This window comes from Coptis chinensis, unplaced genomic scaffold, assembly GCF_015680905.1.
Source record: "Coptis chinensis isolate HL-2020 unplaced genomic scaffold, ASM1568090v1 utg1407_pilon_pilon, whole genome shotgun sequence".
In the NCBI taxonomy this organism is placed as follows: Eukaryota; Viridiplantae; Streptophyta; class Magnoliopsida; order Ranunculales; family Ranunculaceae; genus Coptis; species Coptis chinensis.
The window spans coordinates 19,070-35,000 of NW_028238103.1; the positions used below are offsets into that span (position 1 = coordinate 19,070).

At 38.4% G+C, this 15,931-nt stretch overlaps 1 protein-coding gene across 2 annotated transcripts; it reads right to left on the minus strand.

The window, feature by feature from the left end:
- Positions 1-334: 334 nt before the first annotated feature.
- LOC147473997 (K(+) efflux antiporter 2, chloroplastic-like) lies at positions 335-7,396 on the minus strand. 2 transcript variants are annotated; one of them, XM_086586784.1, is made up of 9 exons: positions 7,068-7,396; positions 6,686-6,904; positions 5,691-5,790; positions 4,463-4,957; positions 3,943-4,067; positions 1,597-2,937; positions 1,367-1,421; positions 794-868; positions 335-626 (listed from the first exon to the last, which is right to left on the minus strand). In XM_086586784.1, the coding sequence occupies exons 6-9, from the start codon at positions 1,623-1,625 to the stop codon at positions 504-506; spliced, it is 282 nt and encodes a 93-aa protein (XP_086442910.1). In that variant the 5' UTR covers positions 1,626-2,937; positions 3,943-4,067; positions 4,463-4,957; positions 5,691-5,790; positions 6,686-6,904; positions 7,068-7,396; the 3' UTR covers positions 335-503. The 2 variants fall into 2 exon arrangements, with proteins under 2 accessions (XP_086442910.1, XP_086442911.1); XM_086586785.1 differs by lacking the exon at positions 3,943-4,067.
- Between the last annotated feature and the right edge of the window lie 8,535 nt (positions 7,397-15,931).

Consider the following 15,931-nt stretch of genomic DNA (forward strand, 5'->3'; position numbering starts at 1 on the left):
ACAAATAAGCAAAATCTTCAATTATGTAGTAGATGCAGTCATGCAGAGCAGATGAACTATAAGAAACTCAAAGAAGCATGCACCCACAAGAATCTAAAACTTTTTATAGGATTATCTAAAACTTTATAAGATGTTCAGATCTAAAAAAAATAAACTGAAAGAAAAACAGATCAATAAGAGAGACGTTTTTTGTACAGTTGGCGTTTCTGATGTCTGAACTACACTTTTCATCTATAAAAGGTTTAACTGAAACCAACCTAGTATAACATGTTCTTTTTAAGAACAAAATGAAAAAAAACAGAGAGAAAAGAAGAAGATGCAGAATTGCAGCACATTTCTCAGGGAAGTAGAAGAATTTTAATTTTAATTTTGTTCTTTTGTACGTATTCTTTTCTTTTTCCTCCTATATATTTCTGTATAGTTACAAGAATTGAAACAAATAACCAACTATACAAAGTCGCCACGTTCTCTGTTGCTCTGCTTAATCTGTATTGGGTGACTATTCATATTGCCAGTGTCCCTTCAGTAACTTGATTCTCATCTAAAGAATCTGAGCCTGCAGTCTTGGGCTTAGACATGATCCTTGAAAATCCATAACCAAGAGAGCTCCCACTTGCTTCACATAACTGCAGAGATGAACAGTAACGATAAGCCTTCTGATACAGAGACATGGTCAATTCTAGTTTCCCTCTACCTTACAATCAGGAAAACATGAAAAAAAAAAAAAAAAAAAAAAAAAAAGGTTCACTTGACTAATAGCAAATACAAGTGCATGGCTTTGCTAGTTGTATACCTCAGTTAGCTCAGAGAGGTGGCGGGTTCTGAACTCGTTGATCGTTGCTGCAATTTCCGATGTAGGCAACTTAGCCTGAAAGTGAAGCATAAGTTGAAGGAAGATGCTTGTTAGTACGGAGGTATGGATACCCTACAGGCACTACCTGAAATATCAACGTATTGGCCACAGATAGCCGATATTTTCTGGTCCTCCCAACACCGATATAATACTCTTGACCACATTTTCCAAAGAACCGTTTACAATAGTAAAACAGTCATACAACTAAGATGTCACCACCTTTCATTTCTTGTAAAAGTACGAAAGAAACTGAAAGTTTGTAACCATTATAGTCTCCTTTCACTCCCCCCTTTCCAAAGCAAGTAGAATCTCTTACCATAACCATACAGCAAATTTTATTTTCTTGTCCTAGTACTACTACTAAGAACAACATCATCATCAAAAACAATAACAAAATGACTACAACATCGCTAGTTATAACGATTTGAAAACAACCCAACCACATGCAATTTAGAGTTATTTTCTCATTCAGAACTTGGAAAAAACATTTTATAATGTATCGTAGCTGTTTACCTGTGCAAGAACAGCTGCTGCTAACTGTACTCGGTTCCAAGGTCTCTGGAACAACCTGAAATTTATGTTAGACCAGAAATGATTAGTTTAGTTTGGCTTAGTCAAGCCACTAGGTTTACTAAGTATAAGATCAACATGCATAAAGAAAGAACATGTTTGGAGTTCATAGAACTCTGTAAATCCCTATTTTTGATTGCAGAGGCCAGGATAAATACCATTGTTGCACCCACCTTCTCCAAATTGACACCATGATCAACATGGTGGGCACGAACAAATGTCTTCACATTTGGGAAATACTTGCTCAAAGCCCAAACAGTTCTATAATTTGCACCAGGAGTATTTACGTTATTGCAGTAGCACAAGCTCGTTCGGCGCCGATTTTATGAAGGACCTAGTTAAGCAAATACAGTAGAAGCAAGAACAATAAGTCAAAGATAGTCTGACAACAATTAACACACATTTAGCTGATGTGAACTATAGAAAAGTTTAATGTAGAATAATATCAAAATGTGTTATGCACTCCGACATTTGTCTTCCTTTGGTATTAACTCTCAACTCTCAGTTGCATGGGCTAAAGTATGCGTGCTGGCGTCTATTTCAATAAGAATAGGATTAATGGACTTGAAATTCCCTTCTAATATATGCAAGAAAATAGTTATCTTAGACCACGACATACGGATGAAATATAGTGTGAGCATATTTATTGATAACAGTAATATAAAACACAATTTAAATTTTCAAGTGTGAGGGTGAGATAGCATACTATGATACATGCTAATTAATAACTTGAAGGGCCAAAATAAAATAAAAAATGGCAAGTTGACCACACGCACACAACTTAAACATCTTACAAGATTGCAGCAGTCAAACAGGGCTCTGCTATAAAACTCCCCTCTTTAGTTAATAAGCTAATTCCTTCCTGAATTTAATGTTCATTACAATCCATACTCACGACAGAGTTGTATTCGTCAAAAATCCATCCAATCTCGGGTCTGATGTGGCATTTTTTACTCACTTGTAACATGCAGGATCAACAGATTAGCATATCGAGCGGACTGGCCATAAAGCATAAGGGATGTGTTACCTGGGTCCATTTGCATAGACCACAACAGACAAAATCACCTTACTCTCATGTTTGTGTCCATTTTTCAGCATGATTTTTAACTTTCTTGCGCGACTTCTTGCAATTGCATACAGGGCATGTTTCCTAATTCCTACTATGGATTGTTCCCCTACAGTTGCATATGCCGTGATTTCATAGAATACGTCAATACGCCTATTGCATGCTAACAAAAGGTGACTTAGTTTACTTATCTCCTTCTTATCGTCTTCACTCTGAAACTTGCAACCACCCTTTGTCCCCAATCAGCAAGTTTGGGGCTACCTTGCTCCTCAACTAATACGGAACTGCATGAATATCATCATTGTTGACGTCTTGAATAGTATTCCTGCTACCGCATTGTTATTCTCAAGGAAGCAAATATTTTGTACACAGCTACCAGGTCTTGGTTTCATTCAACCTTCAAATTCCGTATTGATAGTTTGAACTGCAACACGATGCGCGCCAAAACCTGTTTCAACATATTAAAAAGTTAGTTAATTGCATGCAGTAATGAGGATTGTTAGATGTCAAATTTGGGGGCAAAAAACGTGAATCGCACATCTAGGTAGGATTATATGAACAACCCCCAAAATAGTCAATTTATCAGAAAAATGGTGAACAAAGTCTGAGACTCCTCACTAAATCAACATCTAGAAAGGAAAATCATAACGTTGAATAAAATAAAAAAGTAGAATAGAAAAATAGATATCCAAAACCAATAAACTCCCAACTTTAACCAGAAAGAGGGCCAATGCAATCGTTCCTCAATTGGAACTATATGAAAGCTGCACCACCATAAGATATATCTTTTGTTTGTTTATTGGGAAAATAGATTTTTTTTATAAGTAGCTGGAATAGAATAAGCGCATGAATGTGTCCTACAATAATAATGGATCAATTTCTATATATACTCACTGATTCCATAAAGTAATTCTGGAAAGCAGTCCCCATAATAATAATGGATCAGCCTCTATCACATTGGCTTTATCTAAGATGAAAATTTGTTCAGATTTTGAATAAAAACGAGTAATTCATCTCCATTTTCAACACATAAACACCTAAATCTCAATCGAAACCTAATCCTGAACATTTGCTCTAAATATTCAACTAATCGAACTAATAAGAAAAAGAAGAAGAAGTCAGTCAATCCATAAAAAAAAATGATGAAATTAGGTATAAAATTTCCAAAACAGACCTACGGAACCATTTCCATTAGATCTCAAGGTAGAGATAAGTATCACATCGTCCTCACCTCCTTCAAACCCTTGGCATAAACTTTAGATAATGAAGCGATAATGCTTATAATAACTTAAATTACATTAGAATAATAGAATAATACAACAGAAAACTCGTTGGACCATTTTTCAAGGAACCTATAAGTTCATCTTCTCTACTCATTAGAATTTCAACATGTTGATCTAAAGTTCTAAACCAATACCGTAAGCTAGGCTAGCTCCATAAACAATAATCTTACCTGCTAGCAGATGCTCACATTCTTTAAGGTGATGACCATTACTAATATAGAGGGACCTACGAACATCAACCCAATCGATAAACATGTCCTTTAGGTAATGCCAGCGATAACTCACTCACAGATTCCTGTAAAAGGTACATTTGAAATGCTTAGAATTAAAAGCACCAAATAGAAACCCCTTGAACAAAACTATCTGATGCTTTAAAGGTGATTGCTATAGTCAATTATGGAAACGGTGGGTCCAGTAGTCTCTTAATAATCCGATATATTAATCTTTAAATAACCCCGTATAAGACACTACCATAGAAACCATGTACTTGTTGCTAGTACAATGTATAATTAACTGACAATTTTTTTTGATAATCTTTAAATCCCTTGACCTTACAAATAAAATATATTTGTCTAAAAAAATTGACTGACAAATAATATACTCAAAACAATTAACAAATCTAAGTCGCTGAAGCAAATAAATCAACTTTAAGGAAGCATGAAATAGAAAATAATGCGGAATTAGATTTACCTCTTAAAACCCACTTCTTGAATAATCCTTCAACGTATTGATTACTATCAAAACCAATTCTCTAACCACTTCTTAACCATCTTGCGCCTGTTATAGTTGTTGTCAGCCTTGCAACCTTTGCTCATGCCTTGCAGCGAATGTACGATTTGACAAACTTAGGGAGGGCATTGGCATTGAGGAGAAGGACAGAGTAAAAGCAGAGACATTGTCTTCGGTTGCATTAAGATGTGTCCATTACATGCCCCAGCGTAGGCCTTCAATGAGCACAGTGGTGAAGATGCTCGAGGAGGAGAACCCACGCTCAAATTCCGAGTCATGAGCAGCAAAGCAGAGAGCAATCTTTAATCTTCAATTTATTTTGTGGAACATGTCCGGAAATATTTCAAATCCTGATTTCTTAGGTTCGGCAGTTACCGTAAGAGTAGTAACAGTACACCCTTCTCTTCCAGAATCACTATGATCCAACTCAATAGCCATAAAAGGTGGATTTGAGCTCTGTTTGAGATATCAATCAGTACACGTTAAACATAAGATATTTCAGTTTCTTCCTATACCGAATTAAACACAAATAGTACAGCACCTCTTAGACCTTCCCAACTAACCCTTTTATCATTGAGTAGGAAAGTGTCCAGAAAATACTTCTTAAGAAAACACTAAATATTCAGTCTCCTTCATTTAGGATACTAGGATAGCAATCAGACCCTAGAAGAAAAGCATGCGGTTATGAATTTTGTTACGTTTCACTTGTATGTATTAAACTCTGAAGTTCCAATGATGATGCAACACTATTAAAGTCTATTAACAAAAAAAGACGACCATGTACATCAGAGTAACGATCATACTTTAAGAACAGAGTCTGTGGCCCAGGTTAACTCAAAACAGAGTCTTGTTTATTTCCTTAAGAAAACGTTTTAATGAGAAATCCATTTTCAGCAGATATAAGCCCTCAACAGTTACATCCATAGCATCCCCATTGGCACCCAGTTTGTGCGTGTGTGGCGTTTGCACTCCACACGGACCGTGTATAAATAAGTACTCATGTTGGACAGGAACCAATAATTAAGGATGAAGACTTTGAACAATCAAAAGAAAGTAACTAGAGATGTCTGAATAATAACAAAGACTAGCGAAACTGTTACGGATTGCATTGTGCACGGAGCAATAACATCAATGGGCAACCAAGCACAAAAACAGAAAATCATGTATGACACATCATACAAGAATGCACCTTATATCTTGTGTTAATCCGGAAATGCAAAGCTGAAAGGAATATTCTCTTCATCAAAACAGTGCTAAGTCTCCATATGATTGGACCTTATTCACGGAACCTGCAGAATATTCTCAACAAATAAGGCAAATAACAGATTCTAAATCACTTCCAGTCTTCCACATGTTCCGGTAAGTGAAAGTTGGTAAGTGATAAGTTTAAATTCACGCAAGGCTATCAACACTCATCAAGGATTTTCTTTTTCTTTTTTTTATTTGAGGAATAAAACAATAACAATCAAGCCAATGAAGTGTAAGGAGGTCAAGTGATTCCCCACTAACAATTTGAACCCTGTGCCCAGGCTAAGCTGTGTCCTAACTTCTCGTATCAAGAGAATGCACATAATTAACCTTTCCAGAATAATTAAGGAACTACTCATTGCAAAAACAGCTTACTAGCAGTATTAGATAAATTTACAGTTTTCTAACATATTTAATAAAACCAAAGAAAAGAAAATCAGTGATTTCTCTTTCATAACATCAGTACAACATTGAAGTTAGGTTTCTCATTCTCTAAACTCAATACTGATAACCAGTCGAAAATTATGTAAATCCATTGTCTACTCGGACTATTACGCAATTTTCTTATCCGCGCTGAACATAGCGTTAAGTCTGCCTCACCTCGGCATATGCCTCAAGGAGGCATCCGGATCATTTCAGAAATCAGTAAACTCTTCCAACACTACCATACCCATTACTTTCCCTAAATTAATTTCAAATATTGATGTAGTAAATTAGGCATCTTTGATACTAATACCTTGGTTTCAAGACCGCAAACATATTAGCTTAGACATATAAACCTTCAATGGAATAGTTTGGCAACACGTACACATCAAATAGGTTCAAAGTACTTGGAGAGACATCAAACATGTACCCCAACTGATGTGTGTAGCTGCATGCAGGATATACTATCTCAAAAAAGAAAAAGTAGTACACAGAAACTGATTCTCTTCATACCTTGCAGAACATATTGATGGAAATTTTTTGAAGCAACTCATGCTGGAAGATCTGTGGGGGATTATAAGCCTCACCAAATCCCTTTCATTTGGTAAATTTCCAGATAAACCCAATGGCAGTTTTGGAACAAGAAAGTTCGTCATGGCACCAAATGCACTGGGAGTGGGTACTGGGGCTTTCCCACTTTCTATGCCTGTTCGTCCGGAGTCCGGACACAGCCTGCATGATACAACTTAGATTTTCAGTGATATCCTATAAATTTTCAGTAATATCCTATAAAGATCACTGCAACATACAAACATAACCATAATCACAAGCAGATATCTAGTTTAAACTAGTTGAACAAAAGAAAATGGGTAAATTCAACATAAGTAATCCATACTTCGATTTGATAAACTGTTTTGGTAATGTTGTCAATATCCCCCACTATGTATAAGGTAGCATTTGCTGGGATTAAGTAATCCCACTTCTTAATTTCTTCTTCTAATCCAATCGATTTGAATCTTCTACTCAGATTGTTTTCTGAATGTAAATGCTGTAACAACTTCAATCTATTTTCCAAATCCTGATTTCCGCAACTTGAAACCTTAGTCCCACATCGGGTGCTTGAATGTGTTTCTGACACTAAATAAGTCAATTTGTCACAGTATGTTTCGCCGAGCTGGGTAGCGCCTGCTTGTAACCTTAGTGGGGCATCAAATTTGATGGATTGTTAGGGGCGTGGGCCTATTATGCGCGTAGTGATTCGACCCTGTATTTGCCGGGCCCACCCGAAAGGGGGCATTTACTGTGATGTACGAAGTCTCTTAGGCTATGCAGCGAGATGGGCACCTCGGTCCTAATTAAACAGTCAATATTTTTATTTGTTGATTCAATAATGATCTACTACTCTTGCTGCCCCTTATTATCCTGCCCACACTCCATAAGTTTTTAGATATACCATATCATAAATTAGATCCAAAGGTTAGGATTACTTTTGGGAGGCCCACACTGTCCTTTTTATTAGATAGATAAAATTATATTTTTTATAGCTTTTATAATCAAATGAATTATTGTGAATTGTTAGATATGTTTTTGTTCTCAAGTACTCTCTCCCGTCTATAAAAATCAAATTTGCAAATCCAACCCGTAAAAAAATAGGTCAAAAGTTCAATTTTGTAAACAACTTAAGTTTGGACTTTGGATGTCTTGTAATATTTTATAATCACATTACCTATTACCCCATTCTTATCAGACTATTTTATATAAACCATGGACACCCAACTGACCCAACCATCATCATACATACACAATGAAACAGTACAAGAGTTCATTCAGAACCAACGAGCAGCCCAAATTGAGGTTAGATGTCCTTAAAAACGATTTTTTTCATGTACTGACTTTCTTACTTATTCCCACGTTATTGGTTTTTCTCATCTATACTCATACTTTTAACTTGAATCAATATGTCTAAGGCCCTACGGATAGCTATTTATGGCACTGCTACACTACACCAAGAGCGTGCACTATCCCACACAATGGATTCTGATGTAACTATGGGAGACTCATCAACATAACACCAGTTATCTCATGGCTCTGATCCATGATGAACCAAATAGCCGGACAACTATCGATCAAGCGATTTAGGACCCTGTCGGACAACCTGTCGATCCAAGTTTATTTTCACCATGAACATGCGTTCGCTCCTTCAATTAGGACCCTCTCGACGTTCAATAGCTCAATGTGCACATAGACAGCGGGAGGAAGCCCTACGAGTTTCAGCCACCCAAAGGGATCACATATATCCCGCTTCCCTAACTCACGACCTCACAATTGGAAACAAGAATTACATTCATTCGATGCAACGAAGTTTCACTACAACCACCCAACGAAAGCGGATAAAGGAAAGAATATTATCATTCTCGACACTCTTTTCACCCCAATCGTACATCAACTCACAACTTCTTTGGGCGTCATATCTTTGGATGTTCTTTTTTGGCGCAACTTCAAAGATGAGCACTTTCCACTACCAACACGTAACTTCAAACCTCGGTTTTCATCTTGGGTCATCTTCCTTGGGGAGCAACATGTAAGTACTATGTCCAAACTTAAATATTTCCATACTAAACAATTATAAATTATGAAACTAATTGAATACTAACTGTTTTTTCCCCACTAAAATTAGCTCCACAAACAATACGCCTCCAAGCAGTATTGAGTTAGATATTCCTGCTCAGGGCGCTATTAGCTAGCCTCGAGGAAATTTCTGAGAAACCATCCGAATATTCCGACGAAGAATACTATGACATTGACGAACTTGAAAATCCAACCGAAACAATACCTTTTATCCTGGTCGAGCGTCATTACCTTGGGGAACTAGATGTTCAATGTCAGTCTTGCTTCGCTTTACATTGGAGCACCGAGGAACTCTCCAGTTCAACTAAAAAAAACCTTTATTCGGATCATGCTGTCTCTAAGGAAAAATAAAACTGCCTTCACTTGATCCACTACCTCCTTCGCTTGAATCACTCTTTGAAGGTAACAATTGGCTTGCACGGGATTTTCGAAAGAACATTCGGAGATATAATGCTTGCAATGCATTCACCAGCCTTGGCGTTAAAGTAAACGATCGAATCTTGAAAGGACGTGGACCAAAGTTGTTCACTATACATGGAGAGCTGTGCCATAAGATTGGATCACTTTTACCTAATGAACATGTCGACCCAAAATACACCCAGTTATACATTTATGATGCAGGCACGGCTTTGGATTATCAACAACAGCGCAACAAACATTTACTCAGGGAGGTGCTAAGTATTGTCCAAGGTGTTTTGGTACAGGCAAACGCATGGTCAAAGTTTTTCAAAAATACAAATGAGGTCTTAAGTTCAAGTGCATTGGCGGACAACAATATAATAGCCTTCTTACAATACACTCCAGGAACGGATCGCTGCCGATATAATCTTCCAACCACTTCTGAATCACTGTGGTATTACCCGGTGATGAGACAAAGTATGATATGTTACGAGACATCGTTATTCACTACAAAGAAGGTGGACCAGAGAGGATAAGTGAATGTCATCCTGCTTATACACCTCTTCATTATGTACTCCTTTTCCCTAGAGGAAACCTTGGTTGGGCACCGGATTTGCGACAGTGGGATGTAAAGAACAATTGCCCAAGTGATGCCCGACTAACGCAAGCACAGTATTATTCATACCGTTTATTTGATCGTCCAACTGAATACTCTTCCATACTCAGGGGAAGCTCCCTCTACCAACAATGGATAGTTGATGCTTGGGCCGCAACTGAGCAGAATCGTCTGCGCTATATTCGCCTAAATCAAGACAACATTCGTGAAGAAGTGTACAACGGTTTGACGGACATTGCAGCAGATGGACTGCCTCTTGATCAAGTTGGCCAGCGTTACATTCTCCTATCGTCTCACACCGGTAGCCCGAGACATATGTACGAGATCTACCAAGACTTAATGGTCATTACGCACACGATACAACAAACACCCTGATGTACTCCTAACAGCAACATCAAACCCGAATTGGATAGAAATCATAAAAGCTCTCGTGCCCCACCAAACTGCGTCTGACAGACCTGAGGTGGTTGCCCGTGTATTCGAATTGAAAAGGAAAGCAATAATGGAAGAGATAAAAAAAAAACGGCGTGTTTGGCAAACAAGCTGCATTCGTCTACACTATCGAGTTCCAAAAACGAGGACTGCCACACATGCACGCACTCATCTTCCTCAAGCAACCCGATAAGATCCGTAACGCCAATCAAGTCGATAAGATTGTTTCCGCAGAGTTCCTAAACCCTATCTCGGAACCTACTCTTTTCGAGACAGTGAAGAGGTGTATGGTGCACGGCCCGTGTAGACCTAAAAACCTAAAGGCCCTCTACATGGAGAATGGTCGATGTACAAAACAGATGAAGCTACAATGGATCAAGTTGGATATCCGGTTTACCGACGACTTAATACCGAAGCGAATACGAGGCGCGGATCGCAAAGTTGATAACCGAGATGTCGCCCCTACAACCCCCCCACTTATCGAGATGTTCAACCGCCATATAAATGTTGAAGTCTATGCATCGGTTCGATGCGATTAAATACATTCACAAATACATTTACAAAGGCCATGATAGGGCAACAATGGTTCTTGTTGGTACCGCGATGATGAGATCAAACAATTACATTGATGCACGGTATGTCGGGCCACCCGAGGCTGCATGGCGTCTTCTCGAGTTCCCTTTGCACAAACAGTTACCACACGTTGAAAGGTTGACAGTTCATTTGGAAGGGATGCATTGAGTTGTTTACAACGCAAAGGAGTCAAGGGCTACAGTTCTCGCAAGAGCGAGAAATCAGAGATCAATTCTAACGACAAGCTACTGCTACTGTAAAAGCAGTGACAGCTACTGCCGAATCTAATTCCACCCAGAGATTGCTCTATCCTTTTGAAAGGGCAAGCTCCACACTCTCCAATATAGCCATGCACTCGGCTGTATAGTTATGCGCAATTCGATACCCTTGCTCAAGAGTAAGACAAAATCACCATGAACATTTCTAAAGAATCCACCCAACCCGGTTGGACTGGGTTTCCTCTAGAATCCCCATCCGTGTTGACCTTAATTTGATCACCAATTGGAGGAAGCATTAAACTAACCTCAAAACATAGTTGTGTTATATGTTGTGGGAATGTCTCAATAAGTATAGTTTTGCATTTAAAATAGTGTTTATCTTATCTCTTTTCGTATGATTGGGAACGCCTTGCTATTCAAGTAGCGTCAATATGAACTTCGCACTAACTCTATTGTTGATTTCAGAAACTCTGGGGTGACAGGTCCAGGGAGACACATAGTGAAATGGAGAACAAGAGTAAGAGACTAAAAAATGCAATATTTGGCAGTGATAGCGATAGTGAAAAAGATGAAGGAACGGAATTAACAAAGTGAGAATTAGTGCTGAGCTTGCCAAGCACAAATAGCGAATTGTATAAAAGAAAATGTTTCACCAGAAAAAGGGCGAACGAATACCAAGAGAGACAAACGACGCGACGATGTATGATGCCCCGAGGGACGAGACTACAATGCATAAAACAACCCATACAAAATATAAGACGTTCTCAACACAAAGAAGAAAAGGTATGTACCGTAGAAAAACATAGATATGTAAAACGGCAGGGGAGATGTAATATATCATTCTGCTTTGGTATATCGAGGGGAAGAGAATAGCTGGGAAGAAAACGAAACAGTGATACTTGCAAAAGATAGTGTAGTGAATAACACAAAGTTGGCGAGAGAAAACAAACGGTAGAGCGAAATGCAGGAGCAAAGAATCCAACGACCACTGGCAAGTACTGTCAGGGGTAATACTACTCACGGAGGAAAACCACGAGAATCATTAACGATAAAGTTGACCGTTGAATTTTATTATTGTGTTTGGACGGTAATGAAATTCGTGTCCAACACTAATCTAATGAAATTGGTAGATGAACCAGAGATGCTTAAGTCTGGAATACGAAGCGAAGGTATCGCCCACTCCAAGTACCAAGGACACTGGCAGAAACTCAAAAAAAGAAAAAAACAACGAAACGAATCTATCCAAGCCAAAAGAAAATCAAGAATCGTGGTAAAAAAGAAAGAACGATGAAACGAGCGAGATATTGTGGGAGAATGTGGGGCAGACAAACCAAAAAATATGGGATAAAGACAATGTGTCGTGCCCAATGGAGGGGTTCGAAAAATATCAAAAATGTGACCAAAATACAGAGAATATCGGAGAATATGACAAAGCATTGTCAATGATCTTCGACAGTATGAACCAGGTATGTATGTATTTTTTATCAGTTATTGTAAACTTGTGATTAAATCTGAAAAATGGATGAAAAACTAGATATCTTCCTACCGCAGGTTAAAACGGTGGTAGTACGGGTGAAAGAAATTCACGAAAAGGCTGCGAAGAAAAGTTTCGTTCCGAATGAAGTCAATGCCCTAGAAGAAATAAAGAAATTGAAGATACTCAACCGAAAATTGGAAGAAGCAAACAAAGCATTAAGCGGAACCAACATAGAGTTAGAAGACAAAAACAAAGACTTAATCGAGCGAACGGAAGAAGCAGAGCGGAGATCGTACGAAGAATTCGGGAAGGCCTATGAGATAATGGAAGAACACAAACGCTTAAAAGCAGAGGTGATAGAATTGAAGTCACTCGTGGCGACCAAAGATCAGGAACTTAAACATGCGCAAAAAGAAGTGGAGAAAATTAACAAGCAGATGATAGATGTAAACGAGCAGCTCGGCCAAGATCACGTGTAAACGGCACATTGTGAATCGACCGTAAGACAATTGACAGAGAACCTAATAGAAACAGGAGATGAACTAGAATGTGAAAAGATGAATTACAAAGACTTGTACGAGTTGTATAAGCGAAGAGCTGGTAAAGGAACCATTGGATGTTCCTAAACCAATTATTATGTGATTGTGTGAATATAATACCAAAGAGCTAAAAATTCTGTTGATGAAAATAAAAATAAAGTATGTGCTGGCAATTGAATATCGTTGCGATGTCAGTTAACATCCATGTGAAAAATTGATAATGTTGTTGAGTTATGTAGATGAAACAAAATAGAATGAAACGTCCCCACTGCTAACTTTAACTTGGGAAAATGAGACTAAGCGAGCGTAAAAACGTTCAAACTCAAAATTGACGAAACGAAACGGGGTAACTTCGTCAGATGTTGTCATAGCGAGAGTAACGGACTAAGCGAGCGTAAAAACGTTCAAACTTAGACTGACGAAATTAAACGTAGTAACTTCGTCAGATTTTTTCGTAGCGATAGTAATGAACTAAGCGAGCGTAAAACCGTTCAAACTTAGACTGACAAAATTAAACGTGGTAATTTCGTCAGATTTTGTCATAGCGATAGTAACGAACTAAGTGAGTGTAAAAGCGTTCAAACTTAGACTGACAAAATTAAACGTGGTAATTTCGTCAGATTTTGTCATAGCGATAGTAACGAACTAAGCGAGCGTAAAAGCGTTCAAACTTAGACTGACAAAATTAAACGTGGTAATTTCGTCAGATTTTGTTGTAGCGATAGTAACGAACTAAGCGAGCGTAAAAGCGTTTAAATTTAGACTGATGAAATTAAACGTGGTAATTTCGTCAGATTTTGTCATAGCGATAGTAATGAACTAAGCGAGCGTAAAAGCGTTCAAACTTAGACTGACGAAATTAAATGTGCTAACTTCGTCAGATTTTGTCGTAACGATAGTAACAGATTAAGCGAGCGTAAAAACGTTCAAACTTAGATTGACGAAGCTAAACGTGGTAACTTCGTCAGATTTCGTCATAGCGATAATAAGGTTCGCTAGAACCAAAATAATACCATTGGAACTGAAGTGAAAGAACTACTTCTTTATTGATTACCGAGTCTTGAAAAATGCATAGATAATAACGGAAAATAAATAACTGAATTGGAAACAAACTAAAGATTGAATTTTTTTTCTAGGATAACGGGAAAACAACAACTAAAATCTACTTATAGAACTTGGGCAGATGAAGCACATTCCACGGCTTATCGAGAACATTCCCATCTAAATCTCGGAGAAAATAAGATTCTTTGGTGGCGGGGCGATCAATGATGTATGGACCTGTCCAGTTTTCTCCAAATTTACCAAAATCTATCAACCTCATCTTTCGACAGAGTACCCAGTCATCTTTCTCAAACACTTTAAGTTCAACTTTCTTATCATATTTTTGTTTCATATCAGCTTGATAATGAATTAACTGTTGAAGACCAACATCTCTCGTCTTATCTATCAAGGCTTTGGCTTGAGCAAGTGCTTGATCATTCGACTCGAATTCCACAGTAGAAGTTCGTGTGGTTGGAGTCATCAACTCTATAGGCAAGACCGCTTCCGTACCGTAAGCAAGCTAAGATTAAACGGAGAAAATCCCATTGAATGCTTAGGTGTGGTTCGATAAGCCCACATAACCGCAAGAAGTTCCTTAACCCAATTTCCCTTGGCCTGTTGAAGTCGTCACTTGAGCATTGCAAGAATGGATTTGTTAGTAGCTTCAGCTTGTCCATTAGCTTGAGGATGGTATGGTGCCGAGAAATTGTGACTAATCTTCAAGTCAGAACAAAATTGTCGAATTTCTTCAGCATCAAATTGTTTGCCATTGTCGGAAGCCAATGATGTTGGAATGCCGAAACGACAAACAATGTTATGCCATAAGAACTTTTTAACATCTGAAGCATGGATCTGGGCCAAGGGCACAACTTCAACCCACATGGTCTAATAATCAGTTGCGACGAGTAAAAAACGAACACTGCCAGGAGCTTTCGGAAGAGGACCGACAATGTCAAGACCCCACTTTGCAAACGGCCAAGGGCTCAAGATTGGATGAAGTTCCATTGCTGGAAGAGTTCCCATGTTAGCATATTTCTGACAAGGAACACACTTCTCAGACAAACACTTAGCATCATTTTGCATGTATGGCCACCAGTACCCTTGCTCTATGAGTGAGACTTTGCCCTTGGGAGTGGTTCCCATATAGGCCTGAATGAATTTCCGCGAGGACGAGTAAACCTTCAGCTTTGCTAAGACAACGAAGCATAGGGTTAAGACTTGTGCCTCTGCGATAAAGTTGCAAAAGACCGTCCGAAGTCGAGATGAGACAATATTTCCAAGCATCGTGTTTGACACGATCACCCACTTTATGATCGGGAGGCAAGATGTGATCATGTAAATATGTGATATAAGGAAGACGCCAATCATCGTCGTCACAAGGCGTAAGCAGAAAACTTAGCTCTATATCAGGAACTTCTTGAGCATTGTCAGCTTTATGATCATCGTTGATATGGATCGAGACAATATCATTGACATGATCATTGGGGTCATCTGATAGCATAAGTTGTGGATCATGTGTTTTCTCTGCACCGACAGCTTGATTATCAAGATCACGCTTGCGCTTTCGAGTCAGCACAGGAGATATCTAATTGGCATGACGTGATTCATCAGAAAATGTCTGGACGAAAAAACAACTCTGAGTGGTGTACATATCTCGCAAATCCTCAATGGACAGATCGATACTTGGTTCCTTTTGAAGTTCATTGGTAATCTGGCGAGGCTCATCTGACTTAACTGCCATGGATAAATATGCGAGAGAATCAGCATGTCGCACATCATGACGCGGACGCTACACAATACTGATAGATTCAAAATTTCGAGCAATCCTATGAATTA

Bases quoted from the DNA above. Each gene is read 5' to 3' on its own strand.
- LOC147473997 (XM_086586785.1), bottom strand. From the start codon at position 1,625: ATGTTGATCATGGTGTCAATTTGGAGAAG. The intron at 1,422-1,596 runs GTGGGTGCAACA...CATAAATTTCAG, and splicing joins ATGGTGTCAATTTGGAGAAG to GTTGTTCCAGAGACCTTGGA. The intron at 627-793 runs GTATACAACTAG...TCATCTCTGCAG, and splicing joins ACCTCTCTGAGCTAACTGAG to TTATGTGAAGCAAGTGGGAG.